This window comes from Leucoraja erinacea, chromosome 3, assembly GCF_028641065.1.
Source record: "Leucoraja erinacea ecotype New England chromosome 3, Leri_hhj_1, whole genome shotgun sequence".
Lineage (NCBI taxonomy): Eukaryota > Metazoa > Chordata > Chondrichthyes > Rajiformes > Rajidae > Leucoraja > Leucoraja erinaceus.
Genome location: NC_073379.1, coordinates 101,094,268 through 101,116,681, shown reverse-complemented (window position 1 = coordinate 101,116,681; position 22,414 = coordinate 101,094,268). Strand labels below are relative to the sequence as shown.

Below are 22,414 nucleotides of genomic sequence, written 5' to 3'. Positions count from 1 at the left end.
AATTACCTACAAGCATTTTGTAACATGACGATGTGAATACATTAATGCATGCATCTACGCCAATCTACCTTTTAGAAAGTTCAGTTTACGTGGCCAATGATATTAAGTTTGAACAAAAGCTATTGCAATTAAAAATATTGTAAAAGCACAATAAATTAGAACTCCTTGCTACCCGATGAAAGAAATAATTTCACTTTCTCCATGAAGCTTTGGGTCTTTTCCTCCAAAATATAATACTACAACAGATCAGTGATCCATTTGCAGCAATACATTCTTGATGGCCAATTTACTTTTTCTTCAGTTGGTCCTTTAGCCTCCAGGCACTAGGCGATCAAGTACTCAAAAACTAGATTCTATACTTGTGCTAACTTTAAATGGTTGGTCAGTGTGTCTTGTCTCCAAAGATGTGGCAAAAACAGGAAAGCAGACTATTATCTAAATGGTGGCCGAGTGGGAAAGGGGGAGATGCAGCGAGACCTGGGTGTCATGGTACACCAGTCGTTGAAGGTAGGCATGCAGGTGCAGCAGGCAGTAAAGAAAGCGAATGGTATGTTAGCTTTCATTGCAAAAGGATTTGAGTATAGGAGCAGGGAGGTTCTACTGCAGTTGTACAGGGTCTTGATGAGACCGCACCTGGAGTATTGCGTACAGTTTTGGTCTCCAAATCTGAGGAAGGACATTATTGCCATAGCGGGAGTGCAGAGAAGGTTCACCAGACTGATTCCTGGGATGTCAGGACTGTCTTTATGAAGAAAGACTGGATAGACTTGGTTTATACTCTCTAGAATTTAGGAGATTGAGAGGGGATCTTATAGAAACTTGCAAAATTCTTAAGGGGTTGGACAGGCTAGATGCAGGAAGATTGTTCCCGATGTTGGGGAAGTCCACGACAAGAGGTCACAGCTTAAGGATAAGGGGGAAATCCTTTAAAACCGAGATGAGAAGAACTTTTTTCACACAGAGAGTGGTGAGTCTCTGGAACTCTCTGCCACAGAGGGTAGTTGAGGCCAGTTCATTGGCTATATTTAAGAGGGAGTTAGATGTGGCCCTTGTGGCTAAGGGGATCAGGGGGTATGGAGAGAAAGCAGGTACGGGATACTGAGTTGGATGATCAGCCATGATCATATTGAATGGCGGTGCAGGCTCGAAGGGCCGAATGGCCTACTCCTGCACCTAATTTCTATGTTTCTATGTACAGGTATGTAGGTTAATTGGCTTGCTAAATGTAAAAAAAAAAAAAAAAAATTGTTCCTAGTGTGTGTAAGATAGTGTTAATGTGCGGGGATCGCTGGTTGGCGTGGACCCGGTGGGCCGAAGGGCCTGTTTCTGCGCTGTATCTCTAAACAATACTAAACAAATAGTTCAGACAGCAGTCCAAGACCCCTCCAATGGACTCCTTATGGAAGCAATCGGAAAAGAATGGATGGAGCGAAAAGAATTGCGCAACATCCTCCATTTATAACTTACCAAGGGAAAATCTACAGCATTTGTAAGTAATGTTTCAGATAAAAGTGTCTCCCAGAAAACTGAATACCAAATTTTGCTAGTCATTTAAAACAGAAGATTTGTAATAACATTCAAACAAAAAGGAAACAGCTATGGTTTTATAGGCATCTAGGTTTTAAGAATATACCCATGATAATTGAGATTTAAACAGATCTAGAGCAAAATAAGGCTTCCACACAGAAAATAGGATGATTTATCAGAATTATCACAGATTTCTTAAATGGTCATCATAAATTGTACAAGAGTAATCTTATTGCCCTCACACTGTTGGCAGTAAACAGTGATACTAGCCAATAATGCCATTTACTGAGATGCAAGGTATATTTTCTAAGTTGCAAATGTAAATTTAAGAACATTTCATATTCAAGTTTCAGGCTAGCATCAACCAAACCTTCAATATATTCTACTGATCCAAGGGCAACAAGACCACATGACACATTACTACTGGTGCCTTAGTCAAAGTTCTTAACTCTGGGAAGGAAAGAGGTAATAGGTAAAATTTGCAGAGTGCAAAATTTGAGTACACTTTGAACTGAAAAGACGACTGTGCTGAACTTCAAAGTGACAGGAGCATATGAAGGAGAAGGCAGATGGAATTTAATGGAAAGAAGATGCAAAATTATACATTTTGATAAGGAAAATGAAGAAGGAAATATAATACAATGGGTAAATCTTACAAAGAATGAAGGTGGACCAGATTTAACTAAGTGGTTAAGTACATAAATCTTTGAAGGGCCGGTTGAGAAAGAAAAAAAAAATAGTCATGAGATTTAAAAGATTGAGGAAAAGAGCACAAAAACGAAATACAGGTACACAACCTTTTATCCGAAAGCCTTGGGACCAGAAACTTCTCGTATTTCGGAATTTTTCGGATTTCCGAATGTTAGATTTTTAGCGTAGATTAGGTAGGTAGCGCCGGCGGCTTGAAAAGTCTGGAGCGGCTGCCTCCTCCCCGGAGACCAGGGAATCATTGTAAATCATTGCTTAAATGTTAGTCAGTTAGTTTGGAGGGATTTTATGTGGTGGTGGGGGGGGGGGGGAAATGAAGGGGGAAACTTTAATTCTTAGTCCCCTACCTGGTCGGAGAGGCGGGGAGCTGGCAATGCCTTACCGGCTCCAACCCAGGCGAACTCTACCCCTGCCTGCGCGGCGCTCCAAATCCAGCGCGGCCCACGGCCGGACGCCTGCAGCCCCAGCTCCGCAATGTTGGGAGTCGGCGGCCACAGCACTCCGGAGCTTACTGCATGGTGACCCGGTAAGGCATTGCCCGCTCCCTGCCTCTCCGACCAGGTAGGGGACTAAGAATTAAAGTTTCCCCCTTCACCACCCCCCCCCCCCTTCACATAAAAGCCCTCCAAACTAACTGACTAACATTTAAGCAATGATTTACAGATGTTTAAGTGTCTCCCCAGTCTCTGGGGAGGAGGCAGCTGCTACAGTAGTACAGACCAGGGTTGACCGTGGGTCGTTTCGGGTCAAGTTTGGCGCCAAACGCGAACTTTGGTGTGCAGACGACATCCTGGAAAAAATGTCCGGTTTTCGGAGCTTTTCGGTTTCCGGAATTTCGGATAAAAGGTTGTGCGCCTGTAGTGCAACTTTACAGTATTCGAGCAGTTCAGGCACAAATGGACTACTGCATCCAATTCTGGCATCCATGCCAGGGGTTCAGAGCAGATAATTTGCAGGTTAATTCCAGGAATGAAAGACATGCATTATGGAAAAGATTGAAGGTAGGATTGTTTCCCCAAAAGGAAAAGTGTGCAGCAGCATGGTCTCACATTTTCCCAGCTCAAAAAATAGTCCTGTGCCCTTTTGCAAGAATTAGTTTGACTGTGGTGACAAACCCTGGGGAGAACAGAGACGCGCTTTTAAAATAAAAGCAATATTCTCAGATTTTAGATTAAATAAAACATAATGCCACTTGGATTTAGATTCAAGATCCAAGAGCAACAGAGGACAGAGCAAGTGGAATTCCCCCAGTGTCCTGGGTTCAATCTTGACCTCCAGTGTGCTGTATCGAATGTACATATTTTCTGTGAATGCATGGGTTTCTTCCCACAATCCAAAATGTGTGGTGGATTGTTAGATTCATTAGCCACTGGTGTATGGGTGACCGGCAGAATCTGGAGTAATTTACAATAATTATTTGGAGTAGTTATGTAGGAAGGATAAAATGGGCTATGGCAGGGTTGTTGCAAAAATTGATGTTTGATGCTATGCATGAACTCATGGATTGTATTTCTTTGACCCCGACTCTAACACTGCGCATGAAATAGACTTGATTTAAATTGAAACAAGAGGTTTTGGATTAACTTGGTGTGTTCAACAATCAGTATCTGGAGTTGACCGTTACCTGCCAACCTACTCTCACCAGCACACCACCAATTCTGGTGTCATCCACAAACTAACCAATCGGGCTACCTACATTCATTAAAATTACTGATATACATGAGCATCGAGCACCCCTCCCTGTGGCACAGCAGCCTCCAATCTGAAAAAACTCCCACTTGCAACCTCTGCCTCCTTCCACCAAGCCAATTTTGTATCCATTTGGCTAGCTAATCCTCATTGATCACCCTTTTGGACAACCTACCATGTAAGACCTAATCAAAGGCCTTGCTGAAGTCAGTGTTGACAGTGTTTACCGCCCTGCTCTCGTCATCGGGAGCAAACCACCCACAATACTTCACTGGGCTCAAATTTTTGACAATAATATCTCATTCCAGAATTGAACACGAACTGCAAGAAAAATGTGTTTTTTTTTTTAAATAAAAAGGTTGGTTTCTCAAAATTATAAGTTCTCCTTACCCCTTGAAGTCCTTGGAATTGTATTGTTGGTTGCGAGATAGAGGAATTCTGGGGGAAAAAAAAAAATCATAATTAGTTTCAATTAAACTAAAAGAGAAAATACAAAAACTCAGTAATGCTGCCCAATCTGAGTATTTGCGTTATTTTCATATTTCATGCATCTACATTTTGCTTTCGCAAGCAGTTAATTATTTAAAGTTCAACTTAAAAGATATTTTCTAAGTAATTGCAGTTAAGTTCACATATTATAATCACAATTTGCATTTCTATGTATTTCTAGTTACACAATTAATATTGTCAATATAAAGAGTAAAAGGCAAAAGTTAACACCAAACTATATTATGACAGCAGGGTTGCGCATACGAGAATCAGTACAGGCAAAAATAATATTTTTGGAAGGAGACAAGAGTACTAGATCTGAAACTGAACAAATTATCCAGTTGACAAAAGCATCTTTTGCAATTCTATCTTTGCACAACAGTGACATTTTATTCATTACGAAACACGTGTTCATTACTAATTTTTACTACCCCAAAATTTAGTAAGCACCAGCTCTCTGCAAAGACCATAAATTCTTACCTGCATCATGCAGTGCTGAATTGCCTGGTGCCCAAAGAACAATATTGCTTCTAATCCATAAACGGGAAAGTAAACCTTCAACTGATATTCCCACCAAAGCATCAACTTTTTACTGGGTATAAGGTATGAAAATGCCATGACCCCTGCTGTACCTTACCCAAATACCCATCGTACATATATAAAGCCCAACACAACCAAGCCTAATGACATATTCAACTCTGAAAATTGGCACAAAGCAAAACAATCTATGGGAGCTGGAAACAGCAAATATAAATCAAACTACTGCAAGATTATAATCAGACAACATTTATGGATGTAGGAGTATAGAATTTCAAAATGAAGCTTCATCAGAATTAACTTGATGCAAGGTCATCAAACAAGCAGATTCTCAATCCATAAACGCTCCCTTACATGCTAAGTATTTGCAGTTTTTATTATAGCAGCATTGCTTATCCATGCGTGATACACATGTGCAGGTTACAAGGAAGCAGTAAATCAGGAGAGGTACCACAGACAACAATCAACCAGCAAGGCATTTGATGAGAATCTGCATTGGAGGCTGTTCCCCGTCCTGATAAGCAAGTTTACAGTTGCTTTTATTATTTGTTTTGTTAATGCAGCTCGGAAGCACAAAAGTCCTAAAAAAAAGCACCTATACCACATACATTCAAGCTGTCATGACTGCACATACAAGATCAATATGTTTTACACACAATCAACATTTAGAACAGGTTGCGTTTATCTTCTCATCACACTGACCTCTGAGAACTTTTCCCATTAATTTTACACAGAGGTAAACTTGGCCATCTTAAATTAGTTTACTATGACTACTTTTGTTTATTCAACTGTTGCAATATCAGTTTGCAGCCTGACAAGTAAAATGTATTTGCATACATGCACCAGTCCAAACAGGAAAGACACATTATGTTGAGACTATATTTGTCATCTATGTAAGTACCTCAAAAATTATGCAAGAAAAAAAATTACATTAAGCCTCCAAAAGGTTACGCTGACCTTGTATTTTGTAATACTTTGCATTCATCATGTTAACAACTCACCATGTTTGCCTAAACAATAACCCTACCAGAGAAAGATTTCCTACGTCTTTACGGACAAAGATCAATCTGTATATTTTGTTAACCAATGAGTCATTCATATACGTGCCGGTTGGGAAACTAATCTATAACTTTGTTGCAAGTACTGCCCTCTGAAGATAAATAAAACACATCACTTGTACATTTATTTTGCCAAAGGCTGTTTGACAGTATTAAAGTATGAAATTCCTTATCTAGTCAAGGGTTACAGGGTCACTAAAAACACCAAGAAGTTCATTTTGTTGTTTTCCCCATTCATCTGATGAGAAAATCAAAAGGTCAAAATATTTCCTGCTGCAAAGTGTCATATTCCCTTCTCCCCATCTCTATAAATACTAAATCTCTTCCCATTGTTTGTGTTTGTGCCGACAGTGTCAATCTGCTTTTCCTATCTTCTTCCACACGTTAGGCCACAGCCTTCCCATTGTCACATTTCCTACTCACATTTTTCCCCATTGTGGCAATAAACATCTTCCCGTCGCATTCCCACCTGTATCTTCGATGACATTAATCCTTTAAGTTTAACAGCCCCAAAAAGTCACTAATTTAAAAAAAAACGAGTGACGTCACAATGCACTCGCAAGGCAGGACGGGACACGCCGGGTGGGATGGGCACTCCAGCGCTCGTGCAGCGGCCGCTGGCACCCGACACCTGGTGGCGAGGGTGGTGCCTCGGGCCCTGGCTGGAGCCAAGCCTGGTGCTCGAGCTGGAGTGACTGCCGAGCTTGGGATAGGGATAGGGCTGTGACCGGGGTGAAGAAAGAAGCCGCCGCTGGAACCAAGGACAAGTCTGGTCAGGGACGAGCACAGAGATGGAGTCGGGGTCAGCAGTGGAGTCCAGGCGGCGGCTCCTCCCTCTCAGTCCCACCTTCGCCACCCCCCTCCCTCGCCCTCTCCACCCCCCACTCTACCCCCTCCCACTCTGCCCCTCTCCCTCTCTAGGGATTGAAGGAGGGTGAAGAGGGGGAGGGAGTGCTGGGGGATGAGGAGAAAAGAGCCACGCCTGCGCAGTTCGGGGCTATGCGTGAGTGGTGCAATATTGCTTTGGGGGAACGGCTTGCATTGGGGGAACGGGTGAGTGGTGGAATCTTGCATTGGGGGAGCAGACCCAACGGGTCGGCACTTGGTCTCGTCTGAAAATAAAATGATATCTCATATCACATTAGACTGAACATGAAAATACCATTGCTGCTATAATACACAATAGCAAAATGATACCACTATTACATTTATAGCAATGGCACAGTACTTATAAATACTCACAAAAGTCAATACTTCAGGATCCCCTATTCCTTCCATTGTATATTTTTTGTTTTAAATTTACTATTCTCAAATTCATTTGTGCATTTACTCAAATTCCAGTTACACTGCTCAATGATTCCCCCGCCATTGTAAAAAAAAAAAAAATAGGTAAAGAAAGCCAAAAAGGGCCTTCATTGGAGAAACTCAGGACAATGCAAAACAAAGATACATATCGCACACAACTGAGAAAATTTAAAAAATACTAGAAATACTCAGGTTAGGTAGCTTCTGTAGGAGAAACAGTCCATACTTGTTACCTGACAATGTTTCCCCCTCTACTCTTAAGCTCTGTACAGACATTTTTAACCAGTCCCTGCAAACATGTACTGTCCCTGCCTGCTTCAAAGTCTCCACTATTGTCCCTGTACCCAAAAAGGCAAGGATTACTTGTCTTAATGACTACAGGCCTGTCGCACTGACCTCTGTAGTCATGAAGACACTCAAAAGGCTTGTGCTGGCCAAGCTCAAAAATATCACAAACTCCCTGCTGGACCCTCTGCAGTTTGCATATTGGGCCAATAGATCTGTGGATGATGCAGTCAACCAGGGCCTGCACTTCATCCAGCAGCACCTAGACCGCCAGGGGACCTACGAGAGGATCCTGTTTGTTGATTTTAGCTCTACGTTCAACACCATTGTGCCAGAGCTACTACACTCCAAACTTTCCGAGTTGACTGTGCCTGAACCCTTCTGTCAGTGGATCACCAACTTCCTAACAGACAGGAAGCAGCATGTGAGGCTGGGAAAGCACATCTCGGACCCGCAAACCCTCAGCATAGGAGCAACGCAAGGCTGTGTACTCTCTCCTCTCTCTACACCAACGACTGTACCTCCACAGACACCTCTGTCAAGCTTCTCAAGTTTACGGACGACACAACCCTGATTGGACTGATCCAGGATGGGGAGGAATCTGCCTACAGACAGGAAGTGTCACAGCTAGCGTCCTGGTGCCGTAGCAACAACCTAGAGCTCCATGCTCTTAAGACAGTGGAATTGATTGTAGACTTTAGGAGAGCTCCCCCTCCCCTCACCCCACTCATCATCAACAACACCAAAGTCACATCTGCGGAGTCTTTTAAGTTCCTGGGATCCATCATCTCAAGGACCTTAAGTGGGGGGCCACCATCGACTCCACAGTCAAAAAGGCACAACAGAGGATGTACTTCCTGCGGCAGCTGAGGAAGCACAATCTGCCACAGGCAATGATGGTCCAATTCTACACGGCCATCGTAGAGTCTGTTCTCACCTTCTCCATCATGGTCTGGTTTGGCTTAACCACCAAGCACAACACCTGGAGGCTGCAGCGAATCGTCCGATCAGCAGAGAAGATTATTGGCTGCAACCTTCCCTCCATTGATGAACTGTACACTGCAAGGGCCAGGAAGCGAGCGGGCAAGATCATCTCTGGCCCCTCTCACCCTGGCCACAAACTCTTTGAATCACTTCTCTCTGGAAGGCGACTCCGGATGGTCAAAGCTGCCACAGCCAGACATATAAACAGTTTTTATCCACGAGTAGTTGCTCTACTCAACAGCCAAAAATCTTTAGCCTCCCTTTGATCTGGTATTTTGTTGGTTCACATGCTTGATCAATGGTGTTTTATCATTAATGTTTTATTATTATTATTACTGTTTAGTGTTTTCCGAGTCATTCGTAACTGTCACTGTATGTCATGGTGTTACTTGTGTGCGGAGCACCAAGGCAAATTCCTTGTATGTGAATACTTGGCCAATAAACTTACTTACTTAAGGTCAAATTGATATGCAGTAACTACTGGAGTACAATCTGGTTTAATGTAAAACATGTCACACAAGGATTGAAACGTATTCTTAATCCTGCTACCAGATAACATTCTTAGCTCAAAGTTTAATTATGCAATGGGATAAGTGTGTTACGTTATCGGTTGTTTCAGTGTGAAAGAGTCACAGACAGAACAACTTGCTGACTTCAATGCCAGTATGAAGTGCTTTATAATTGTTTTAAGAAAGCAAGCATTACCTCTAATTGCATGAATGAAAGTAGTGAAAAGTGACCATTTAAATGTCTATGCAACATAATAACAAATATAAGAATTTGAACTTTAATCAATAACTTTAAAAAAGAAAGAAATTTAAACACAAGCCACAATTCAGGAGCAAGTTTAAGAGAAAAGGAATAAGCCTGCCTCAAAAGCTGGGCAAACTGCCATTTAGAAACTAGGATATCTGAGCAGAACGTAGTGTTCTTACAAAATTAGATGAATGGTGAAGCCAAGCAAATAATTTCCATTGGTGACCTTTGCATAATAAGAAGAATCAACTGTTAACAGAAATAAACATTGGAAAACGTTAATTCATTTTTATACTCCAGCAGTTCATACCAAAATAAACTAAGCAGTTAAACCAAGCAACCTTTCCAGGGCCCATTTTGTGCTGAATACAATGGGCTGTTTAAATATTTTTGCTTAAACTAATTCATGTCATAGTTCATAAGATCATATATTAGTAAATTAGCTTCATGATTAATGCACAATGGGAATAAATCTTTCAAAACTTAATTTTTTATTAAATGTTTAAATCAGAGATTAGCCATTAGTAGGTGAAAGTCCAATAAACCATTTCAGAGTGACACATGATCAGAATCTTATTAAAGCACATTGTTGAGAAAAGTACTTTTCACAGTGCGAGAAAAATCAACATTTACATTGGAAGCCAACTGGAATGTCTTGAATCTTGGAAATTAACTTGCCATTTATTTACATTATTCAAAATACCTATTTAAGCCCAACAGACAAATTAGCTAATTTTGCATTTGGTGATGAGCCATAACCCAACCCAGGGACTCTCAACATCTCGACCCGAAACATCACCCATTCCTTCTCTCCAGAGATGATGCCTGTCCTGCTGAGTTACTCCAGCATTTTGTGTCTCCACTCAAACTATATTCATGTCCAAGTGTCTTGAGAGATGCAATTCAGTCCATTATAAAATGTATCCAAATTAATGAACTTCCCGTTTCATCTGCTGCTCTCAGACTTCACTTCAACTTTTCTATATTCTTTGGTAAATCACAACCTAACAATATGAACATTGAATTTTCCCAATTTCAAATAATAACCTCCCCTCTTTCTCCTGCCCCCCCTCCCCACTCCAGTGTGCACTAACTTCTCCCACACCCTGGTCACCCTGCTCCTTTCCCCTCTGCGCACTCATCACCCCCAAGTCTTATATTTCTCCTTTCTTCTCTTTTTTCCCGTCCCCTCATATCCTTATCTGGCTTTACATTTCACTCTTCTCTCCTTATCCGACATTCATGCCGTCTTTTCACCTCTAGCCGTTATCACTTACACCACCAATCTGCCAATCACCCCCTCAGCTGCATCCACTTATCCCATACCACACTTTTGTCTCAGCCCCACCTCTTTCCCAGTTTTCTCTCTCCCTTTTCCACCAATTCGAAGAAGGGTCCCAACACAAATTATTACCTGTCCGTTCCCTCCACAAATGCTGCCTGACCCGCTGAGTGCCTTCAGCCTTTTGCTCTTTGCTCGAGATTCCAGTATCTGCGGTTTCTGTGTCTCTAGGTAGCTCTCTGTTATCTGTCAGATAGTTTCAAGGAAATGTTGTTTCTGATTAAGTTGACTAAATCAAATTATTTTGTGGGATGTACACCTTGTAGTCAAAGCCAGTATTTTACACACATGTATAATTCATTATTGACAAAGGCATCAATGAGCATTTACTTTGGACAGTTACAATTCTGGTGATGGCACTCCTGAAGGATTGCTAAAAATCAGTTTCCCAGTGACAGTGAATAAACAATGCATTTCTAACTCGAGAAGGTATAAAACATGCAGATGATCCCATAAACTATGGACCCTGTACTTCTAGTAATTCCAGATGTTGGGAACTGCTGAAGAAGTATTGGCAAGTTGCTAGCAACATCAGTTATGGCACACGATGAGAAAGGACATCAGGAATTTAGTGAACATTTATGTTGCAGGATTGGTTGGCAAAATGGTTCCCTTGCTGTACATCCTTGTGTTGTTGGAACATCCAACAATTAGCAAATATTTTACCTTGCACACAAATTACACCAAGTAAATATGAAACTATTAGAACTATATGAAACAAGTTAAAATACCTCGCCTCTGTACCAGCGGCTATCAGCAGGTCAAGTGGCTGCTGCAATTAAGTTTCTGGACAATTGTCAAAGTCGGGATATTGATGGAAATACTGCTTTCTAATGCTCATGTCAGAGATAGTAATTGTCTAGTGCTGTGGAAACGATTGTGAATATCAACCAATTCCACCATTTGTCCAGGTTTCTGTACATTCAGGCACAGATTTCATTATGTAATGGACATTAAAGCCTCATCCTCTTTCCCATTAGCCAAATAACTGTCCACCATCAATTCATAACTGTCTCCTAGGATATTGCAGAACTTTGATACGATCTAGTGGCTGTGGAATTGCTAATCGCAATGTCATAGAAACATAGAAAATAGGTGCAGGAGTAGGCTATCTGGCCTTTCGAGCCTGCACTGCCATTCAATATGATCATGGCTGATCATCCAACTCAGTATCCTGTACCTGCCTTCTCTCCATAGCACCTGATCCCTTTAGCCACAAGGGCCACATCTAACTCCCTCTTAAATATAGCCAATGAACTGGCCTCAACTACCTTCCGTGGCAGAGAAATCCAGAGATTCACCACAATGTCATGCCGCTTCTTCATAGGAAAGGTTTGGAGAGATATAGGGAGCAAAGGGGCAACTAGTTTCGATGGAGCATCGCAGCTGGCATGGAAGAATTGTTCTGAAGGGCCTTTTTCCAGTTTCCTAACTGGACCAAAGCCTGCTCACTCTCACCCCAGATGCTGCCTCACCACTGAGTTTTGCCAGTATTGTGTTTTGCTCAAGATTCCAGCATCTGCAATTTCTTTGCTTCTTTGTTTCTGCTGTGTAGCCTGTAGACAGGACTACAAAATTGATAGAAGATAGACAATAGTGAAGCCAAAATTTCATTTTTATCACAAAGATTATCGAGAGTCATTCACACCAGTAATTAAGCAACTGACTGAGGCAAGTATTTCCTTGGCACTTAATTTTCACGACCAGCTGAGAATCGGTCTGTTAGCCATTTCCTTTGAAACTTAGCCAGTGATGGTACCTGTACTACCATGTCAATATTTGCTGAGGTGTTCAATAAATGGGGAAAGGTTTGGATAGAAGTCCAAGATGTTGGTTGAAGATTTTTCTAAGAGCATGCTTATCATAATGTTGCTAGGGGACAGGTCAACCAATTCAGGTATAGGTAATTGAAGAGGCAATATTGAAAAAGCTTTACTTTCTTAGCAGATTTTATTTTAAACAAGACTTTTGATGAGGTATACGTCTAAATCCAGTTCAGTGATAGGAGGAAGGATAATGGCAGACATGTGTTTTAGTGCCTGGATGTATAGTTTTGGATGATTACTGCAGGCCTAAGTGCTATGTCTCTTCCATGCTGTGTTTCTAACATGTTTATTTGCAACAGTACAACATGAGCCCAGTTAGATGATTGTGAAGAAAACAAGCTGTGGCCTTATTATATTATGAACTGTTCAGGTGATCAGAAACCATCTGGATGGACAAAAGTATGTGCCAAAGTATGTGGCAGAGCTATCAAAAGCTAAAAGGGGAAATCAATATATAGTCAATTGTATGATTTTGAGGAACATTGGGGCTCTGCAATGTTCATTTACATATTATTCGAAGGACCAAGACAGGTGTATATATTTTAAGGATTCTTGCCTTTATTGATTAAGACAAAGAAGCAGAAAATCATGCCAAAATTGAACAAAACTGCAATTAGGCCAAAGATATTGTCCTGCATTCTCAACTTTGTTCCAGTCAACAGGACCGCATAATTTTATTTATAAAGAAACAATGGATAGGCTGGGATTATTCTCTTTGATTTTGATTCAATTTATTGTCATTGCACTTTTTAGTGCAACAAAATGGTTTAGCCTGCAGCCATAACATAGAATAAATAACAAACACTCAACACAGTTTAAAGTCCCAAAGTCATTGTCTCTTCCCTCCTTGCTCTCCCTCTTCAACCACGATTTACGTTGGTAGCAAGATGACAAGAGTAAAGGAGTCTACAACTCACTTATTTGAAAGGGCATGAGGCAAAAACTCATTACATTCAAAAATCACTTGGATGAGCAATTGATATGCTTAACTAACAAAAGGTACGTCAAGAACAGGGAAGCAGGAATAGGCTGGATATCTTTGTCATGTGTGGAAATTGTTTTCTTCTATGCCACAACTTCTATTTAGAGAATATAATTTAGACCACAATCACATACTATACAAACTCTAAAATAACTCAGCTAAAATTATTTTTTGCTATTACTGACATAAGGAAGAATGTCATGGTATCTCTTTACACTTTTTGAACGTTGTGAGTTTTTGTCTTCTGCCCTTAAAAGAAGCAAATTCTATGTGTCAAGGTAGCAACTGCAAACGCTGATAATTATACAGAGCATTCACATTAACTTTGTATTGTGCAGTCAATAGTGCTTTGTATAATCTTAAACTGAATGCATTTTGTGTTGAGACCCAAATTAATGTTGATGATATCATGCAGAGTTCACACTCAAGTCAGATGCATGCAGCAGAGGCAAAGCACAAAACTTTGCTTCACGGACACAATTATATTGCAAATTCACTTTATCTTAACAAGCATTTATTTTAAAAAGACTGATTTTCTAGAAACTTAGCTTTTTGATTTTCCAGTTTACAAAATCCTGTTTATAAATCTTTTTAGTTGGAATTGGACACACCAAATTGGCTAAAGGGTCAAATTGGCCAAAGGGTTCATCGTTACTGTCAAAATGAATTATAATATTTAACCTGAATACTGTACTGATATCAATTCTACACATGCATCTGATTCCTTAGTAAATGATTTATTTATATATACTAAACTCAGAACTTCATATAAAGAAGGCCTTAATATAGCAGTTAGGTAGGTACAGAAGACATCACCGTATTGACAGTTACAATACTATTTGCATCTGTTTGGTTTTCAATTACCTGAATGAAATCAGGGAAATGAAGTCCAAGAAATAGTCTAACATTTCCTATTTTGATATGCCTAATAATATTTCTTCACAGTGACAGGCAAAAAATAATAATTGTTTTTATTTTTTTTAATCTTCAGGTTGCAGTGTGAAAAGAGAAGGAAAGATCCAATACAGAAAACCCTTGCAAATAAATGCTGACTAGTTCGGCTCTACCTTTAACTCCCTATTGAGCTTCTGCAACATTAAATCTTTGCATTTATTTTTCCAACTTATTTCTTCACAATGTACACACGTTTTTACTTAAAATCAACTGACAATAATCCATAACAAGCAGGCATTTCACAGCCAATTTTATGCATTTTAAAACAAGACTTCACTTACACTGAAAGCAAATGGTACAACGGGGAGGAAAACAGCACCAGGAATTCAGTCAAAATTGTACTCCAATATACTTAATAATCTTTCAATATTTTAACGTACAGGAATTATCAAAATGCAAATATTGCTTGAAGCTGAATTTGCTAAAGTTGCCAAAATATTTCTAATCAGATATATCTTTGTAAGTTTGATCAAAATTGACTGCCACAATTTACCTTCTATTTAATATATCAATCACATGCTAAGTGATTGATAATTACTAGAATGTTGCCTTCGTTTCAGCACCTACGTTACAGAGAAAGGTTGAACAAGTTAGGTCTTTATTCTTTGGAGCGCAGAAGGTTAAGGTGGGACTTGATAGAGGTCTTTAAAATTATGAGAGGGATAGACAGAGTTGACGTGGATAAGCTTTTTCCATTGAGTAGGGAAGATTCAAACAAGAGGACATGATTTAAGGGACAGAAGTTTAAGGGCAACATGAGGGGGAACTTCTATACTCAAGAGAGTGGCAGCTGTGTGGAATGAGCTTCCAGTGGAAGTGGTGGAGGCAGGTTCGATTTTATAATTTAAAAATAAATTGGATAGGTATATGGACGGGAAAGGAATGGAGGGTTATGGTCTGAGTGCAGGTAGATGGGACTAGGTGAGTGTAAGTGTTCAGCACGGACTAGTAGGGCCGAGATGGACTGTTTCTGTGCTGTAATTGTTATATGGTTATATGGTTAGGTAATAAATTAATTGGGATTATATCCATAAAAAGGGTTTACGTTTTAACACTGAAAAAAATAGCCCAAGTAGTTATATTTGCTGCAATGATTCCCATTCAGAAAAGTTTAAAATGTGTCAAAAAGAACACATGCATATAATTTAAATATAGTTTTCATCACAATACAAACATATTAGTTCCCTTCTTTAACTTCCTATTAATGATGGGGAGATTCAGAATGAAAAAAAAGGATTGATCCAACTATGCACCATTCTCACTTTTGTTAACAGAATGAGTGTTAGCCTGTTCAAAAGATACAAAATTGCCCAAAACAAAATCATACCGTTATCTACCATCGACTGTAATTATAAATAGGTAGATCAGAGTAGATTATGGCACTGCATTACATTACATTAAATTAAAACTCTTTTGTATTAGGTAGGTTAAAAAACATCAGCAACACACAAGAACAAGCTACATCATATTTAATGTTTTTTTAAACTGAGTTATATACCTTTTGTAAACTTTAGCACAGGACTGCATTAGGACAGGTGATCAAAAACATGGTTAAAATGTTTTAATGAGCATGATAGGGAAAAATACTAAAGTGAATTAGACATTATCCAAGGGCTTAGGACCCAAGCTGCAAAAAAAAGCAGGACAATATTCAAAAGGTCTGAAACAGATTTGAATAGGCCATATCATTCAGGGAATTTAATTCAGCTCTGATTGTGATCCACAACAATACAGTCCTTTTAATGCACCACTAACCCATTATGTACAATTATGATAATTGCTGGGCAACATCCACATCCTAAGAATGAATGTTTAAAAAAGCACCATCAAACAAGGAGAAATAAAATATCATACCAAGAGACCAGAAATAGAGTGACACGGATCTCAGAACATTGACAAGTGCATTTGAACACAATAATGAAAAATTCATGTCAGTAAATGCAAGAGTGAGAGGAAGATCATTGTGCAAATTAGCATACAGAAATAACTTATTAACTTGAGTGTATCCAGAGATGATGGTACCTGTACTACCAAGTAAGAAGTAGGCATGGCAATATTAGAAAAGTCAGAATAAAACGGCGATAAGAACAAGTATGAGGGTTAAAGTATATCTGAGATATCATAGAGTCAGTGGGTGTAACCAATTACTTTGCTGGATTTAATTTAATCTTAACCTTGTCAAAAAGATGTTTCAATTAGCTTCACAATCCTGTAGGAAATGGGGTCAGAGAAGCAGGAAAAAAAAATAAGCTTGTGTGAAAAGTGCATGCATTGCAGTTTTGGCTCACAGAGAGAAAAATAAGAGGACTTTGTCATAATAATCCAAACTCAGTGCAAACTGGCCCCTTAATGGAATTATGTCCTGCAAAAGAAAAAGCAGCATCCTTTGGTAACGTAGTAACTAATTCTTGTCAAAGTGTCCGAGCGGCGGCTGAGGGCAGAAGGTTGGAGGGAGAGTCGGGTTGCAGGGTGGCCGAGCAGTTTGTGCAAAGTTTAACTCACACACATACACACAATGCAAACTGGTCCAATCGTCAAGTCAACGGGATCTAAACACAGCTAACAATGAATAAACTGCAGATGCTGCTTTTTATGGATGGAGGGAGGGAGGGAGGGAGAGCCTTCTGGGTGCAGAATGTTAGGACATCACAGCCAAACTACAGTTCGCAGGATATAGAAAGCAAACGAAACACTACCAACCAGAACTGGAAACCCAAAATGATTTCCCCCATTGAGCACCAATGCCCATAACCACCAATTACACAAATCAATTAACACAGATCCTATTTGAAAGTGGAATTTGTAGACTAGAAAATTGGCTAACATCGTAACAAAAAACAGAAATAATAATATTAGTACACAAAAGCTTTTCACTGTACCTCGGTACACATGACAATAAACAAAACTAAATAAATTGCAGGTCTTAAGTGACATTTCTGCGTAAATTTTAAAAGTTAGGGCAGCCAGCTCTCTTCATAATATTAAAGAATAAATATTCATTCTTGGTCCACGTTAACAGATGGTGTTAATTGGCAACTGAAATTTTGTGGGTCTGCAGTCTTTGCTTGGATTTTCCACATCCAGAAAAGGAAGATCAAGGAGTTTTAAACAGATTTGAAATGGATACAGATACACAAGACTACAGCTGTTGAAATCATGTTGAGTAAAAAAACAAACCAGTGGAGAAATTTGGTGGAGAACCAAGGTACTGCAGATGCTGGTTTAGAAAAAAGACACAAAGTGCTAGAATATAGTGGGTCAGGCAGCATCTTGGAGAACATGGTGGAGCAGTTGTGGAGGGAAGTGTCAGAGCATGGAAACAGGCCCTTTGGCTTAACTTGCCTATGCCGGTCAGCATGCCCCGTGTACACTAGTTCCACCCGAGTATTCTGCCAATATCCCTCTAAATCTATCCCTACACCTGTCCAAATGTTTTTTGAAATGTTGCTATAGTACTGGCCTCAACTACCTCCTTTGGCAAATTGTTCCATATACCTACCACCTTGTGTGAACAGGTTGCCCCTCAGGTTCCTATTAAATCTTTTCCCCTTCACTTTAAAACTATGTCCTTTGGTTTTTGATTTCCGGACTCTGAGTAAAAGACTATGGATTCACCCTTTCCATTCACCTCATGATCTTATACACCTCTATAAGATCACCCCTCATCCTCTTGTATTCCAAGGAATAAAGTCCTAGCTAGCTCAACCTCTCCCTTTAGTTCCGGCCCTTGAACCTTGCAACATCCCCATTAATCTTCTCTGCACCCATTCCAGCTTAACAAAATTTTTCCGATAACAGGGTGACCAAAACGGAACACAATACTCTAAATTGAACCTCACCAAATACAACTGTTACATGACTTCCCAACTTCTATACTCAATATTCTGACTTATGAAGGCTAATGTGCAGAATGCCTTCTTGATCACCCTGTCTACCTGTGATGCAACTGTCAAGGAACTATGTACCTGCACTCCTTCATCCCTCTTCTCTACAACACTTTCCAGAACCCTGCCATTCACACTGCAGGTCCTGCCCTGGTAAGGCACGTCAGAAGTAAACATCTTGCACCTATGTATTAAATTCCATGAACCATTCATCAGCCCACCCAATCAAGATCCTGCTGCAATTTTTGACCAACCATCTTCATACAATACTTTAGCATCATCTGCAAACTTGTTAATCATACTATCTGATCTCATCCAAATCATTGATATAGATGACAAACAGTAATGGGCTCAGCACTAAATCCTGATGCACACCATTAGTCGCAGGCCTCCAATCCGAAAAACATCCTTCCACCAACACTTTCTGCTTCCTTCCATGAAGCCAATTTTCTATCCTATTGGCTACCGCTCCTTGGATCCCATGCCATTTAACCTTCCATAGCAGCCTACCATGAGGAACATTGTCAAATGCCTTGCTTAAAGTGGACAGACGATGTTTCAGGCTGATGTCAGCAAACGCAATGTTTAGAGAACTTATAAAACAGAGATGTAATGCGGAGGCTCATGGTCAGGCCGCATTTGGAATATTGTGAGCAATTTTGGGCACCATATCGGAGGAAGGGCGTGCTGTTTCTGGAGAGGGACCAGAGGAAGTTTACAAGAATTATTCCAGGAATGAGTAGGTTAACATATGATGAGCGTTTAATGAGCCACAGAAGGTAGTTGAGGCCAGTTCATTGGCTATATTTAAGAGGGAGTTAGATGTGGCCCTTGTGGCTAAAGGGATCAGGGGGTATGGAGAGAAGGCAGGTACAGGATACCGAGTTGGATGATCAGCCATGATCATATTGAATGGCAGTGTGGGCTCGAAGGGCCGAATGGCCTACTCCTGCGCCTATTTTCTATGTTTGACAGCACTGGGCCTATACTCGCAGTAGCTTAGAAGAATGAGGGGGGACCTCATTGAAACATATAGAATGGCGAAAGGCTTGGATAGAGTAGATGTGGAGAGGATGTTTCCACTAGTGGGAGAGTCTAGGACTAGAGGTCATAGCCTCATCATTAAAGGATGTTCTTTTAGGAAGGAGATGAAGAGGAATGTATTTAGTCAGAGGGTGGTGAATCTGTGGAATTCTTTGCCCGAGAAGGCTGTGGAGGCAAAGTTAGTGGATATATTTAAGGCAGAAAATTTCTTTATTAGGGTGTCAGAGGTTATGGGGAGAAGGCAGAAGAATAGGGTTAGACGGGAGAGATAGATCAGCCATGATTGAATGGTAGAATAGACTTGATGGGCCAAACGGCCTTATTCTACTCCTATCACTCATAGCACCTTCACATTTTCCTCCAGATGCTGCCTGATCCATTGAAAGTGGTCTGTTTATTTACTCAAATGGATGCAATCTGAAAACCTTGGATGAGCTCTAAAGTTATATTTTACACAAGGGTTAGGCCAAGAAATGCATTTAATTTTTTTTGTTATTAATTCAAAAACATGTTATGGAGTACCATATTAATGAATAAATACTGTATTTCAACAGAATTAAATTGAAGTACTGCTGCAGTATTTTAAATAGCATACTCAGATCAAGTTTGCTGACACAGCAGGAAGATAGCGCAAACTGTCTCCCAACCCAATCACACACACAGAAGGCCAAAAGATAGCTACGCCTAACAATATTTGCAATAAGCCATAGTACTCGGATTTGAAATACTGTGCACCCAAAACCTGTCAACAGTTCATCATAAGCATGTGTTCTGCAAGTTATTTCCCTTCAGCTTTCAACAAACTTCAAAATATGCCATGCTCTACGTTTAAAAACCAAGCAAAGCTAAAAACAAAACTGAGGAACCCGGCAGAGATATCAAACATTTGCGTCCCAACTAAAGGACGCTCTTATGAACTGAAGATACGACTGGAGAATTCGACGTAGACATTTTTTTTTAATGGACGGAACAGCAATTTTAGGTCAGCCTGGCGTCTGGGCAGGTTAAGCAGTCAATGCAATGACAGACGGCTTCTTCATAAATTATTCATGAAATTAGAAACGGCAAATATTCATTTAATTAATAATAACATTTAAAGAATAGCAACTAAAAGATAAAACGTTCTATACTTTTGCAAGAAGACTCATACACCAATGAGGCCACGTTTGCTGTGTCAATACTACCTACGCAAATTGATCGGTAAAATGACCGCCTGCAGGAAAAAAATGTTAGTCTCAGCCAATCAAATGAACATGACAAGTGAAAAAAAAACTCACTCATCTCTCAACCGAACGACCACCAAAGGTAAAAGAAAATGGAATAAATGGAGATTCAGTATTTGTGGTTAATTAAGTCTGTGTGTATTCGGTTAGACTTAGCCACCCTGCTGGGCTGGCTGCTGTTGCCAGGCCCAGGGGAACCTGCCCCCCCCCCCCACCCACCATATTTTAGATACGGTTTTGCAAGTTTGTCTCGGGATCAAAAATCCTGCCAGATATTTCGAACGGTTAAGCGAAATTAATTTGTTTTAATGCACTGAAATTGACATTACCCAAGCATCGCGATTTAATATTTATATGAAATACGCCTGGAGCTGCTATGCAAACACAGTATGTCGCGATTGAAATGGCTACTGCAGAGGTTAATCAGCCTCGCCTAATCGCTTCCCAACACACATCACGTACTCGGAATCTCCATTTAATAATGCAGTTAGAGAATCGTCTGGAGTCACATTAAACTAAGCAATGAAGTTTGTTATTTCAATTTCAAAATCATACCAATATATCCAAACTTTACCCGTTGCTGGCTGCTGCTAGAATTCCAAAATGTGTATGACATTTAATATTTGAAATTAAATGTCAATTAACATCTGTTAACGAAATAGCAGCAGCAGTGGGCGACAGAGACACCGAATATACTGTCTGTTGAGTTTTGTTCATGGGAACAATCTCAGTTGGTCAAGTTTTACTTTAGCTACGATGGCAAGTTATCGGTTCAGAAAAAAAATAGGATAGAAACAAATGCATTAAACAAAATTATCAGTGTTTTTCCTTTGCTACTGGAAACTACGATCCAGTGCTAAATAACATTAAAAATTGGGGAGTAGTCGTAGGTTTTTTTTTCCAGAACGCGAAGGTTTAGATATATATCATGAATTAGAAAGAACAGCTCACAGTAAGTTTTAAACTTTTTAATCCCCCCCCCCACCCCCCGGCTTTCACTGTCGGCATCTGAACTGTCAGTCACCACTTGTCCCGTAAACGAAAAGTTGAAATATAGCGTTTAAAGAAATTATAAACCTTCCCCAACCCGCACCTTTGCGTTTTGAAAGGCTTCCAGCGCTCGAAAGGCTGTCTCTGTCAATTTAACATGAAATACGGTGATTTTGCCGGGATTCTCTTTCCCACACGACAGCCCGTAACGTTGATCCACAGCGAGCGCTGCTGCCGCTGCCGCTGCCGCTGCCGCCATCTTGGACTCGGCCCTCCGGCATCAGTTTACTGTCCCTCTCATCGTCCACCTTCTCCCTGCCGTCCCGTCCCTTCCCTTCCCTTCCCCGGGCTCTGAGGGAACCATCCAGCGGAGCAACCGAGGGGGTAACTGTGGGGCAAATGCCTGCCACCCAACTTCTTTGGACAAGCACATCCCGCCCAGCTCGCAGCCTCTCCGACCCTCTCATTGGCTCACCCCGTCCCGACCTCCCCTCTCGCTGGCGCATGGTCTCCGCTGCCCGGTTGGCTGGGCGCGACGTCCATCACCCTCGCCCGGACCAATGGGGATGGGGCCCTTCGGCCGGGCGGAGGCGGGAGCTGAGCTAACCTCAGACGCGGCTGACGTCACGCCGCAGCTGGCAATCGGACCCCGGGAAGCGTGACCGCCCTCCGGTCCCGCCGGCGCTGATTGACGCGCAGACGTCACGCACCGGGTTCCAGCGGTCCAACTGTCATCTCGGTTGCCCGTCGCATGACGTACATGGCTGACCGTGTAAATATGTAAATGAGATGGCGTCACGGGCCGGCCCGGCCGGGCGGGGCAGCCAGCGG

General features: G+C 40.9%; 1 protein-coding gene across 1 annotated transcript in view; it reads right to left on the bottom strand.

The window, feature by feature from the left end:
- ell2 (elongation factor for RNA polymerase II 2) overlaps positions 1 to 22,061 on the bottom strand; it is an 81,345-nt gene extending 59,284 nt beyond the window's left edge. Inside the window, exons 1-2 of the mRNA XM_055633314.1 lie at positions 21,687 to 22,061; positions 4,315 to 4,362 (exon numbers count right to left, since the gene is read on the bottom strand). Of these exons, the coding sequence (XP_055489289.1) occupies positions 4,315 to 4,362; positions 21,687 to 21,842 (204 nt within the window). The 5' untranslated portion in view covers positions 21,843 to 22,061. The remainder of the gene's footprint in view (positions 1 to 4,314; positions 4,363 to 21,686) is intronic.
- Positions 22,062 to 22,414: the final 353 nt, after the last annotated feature.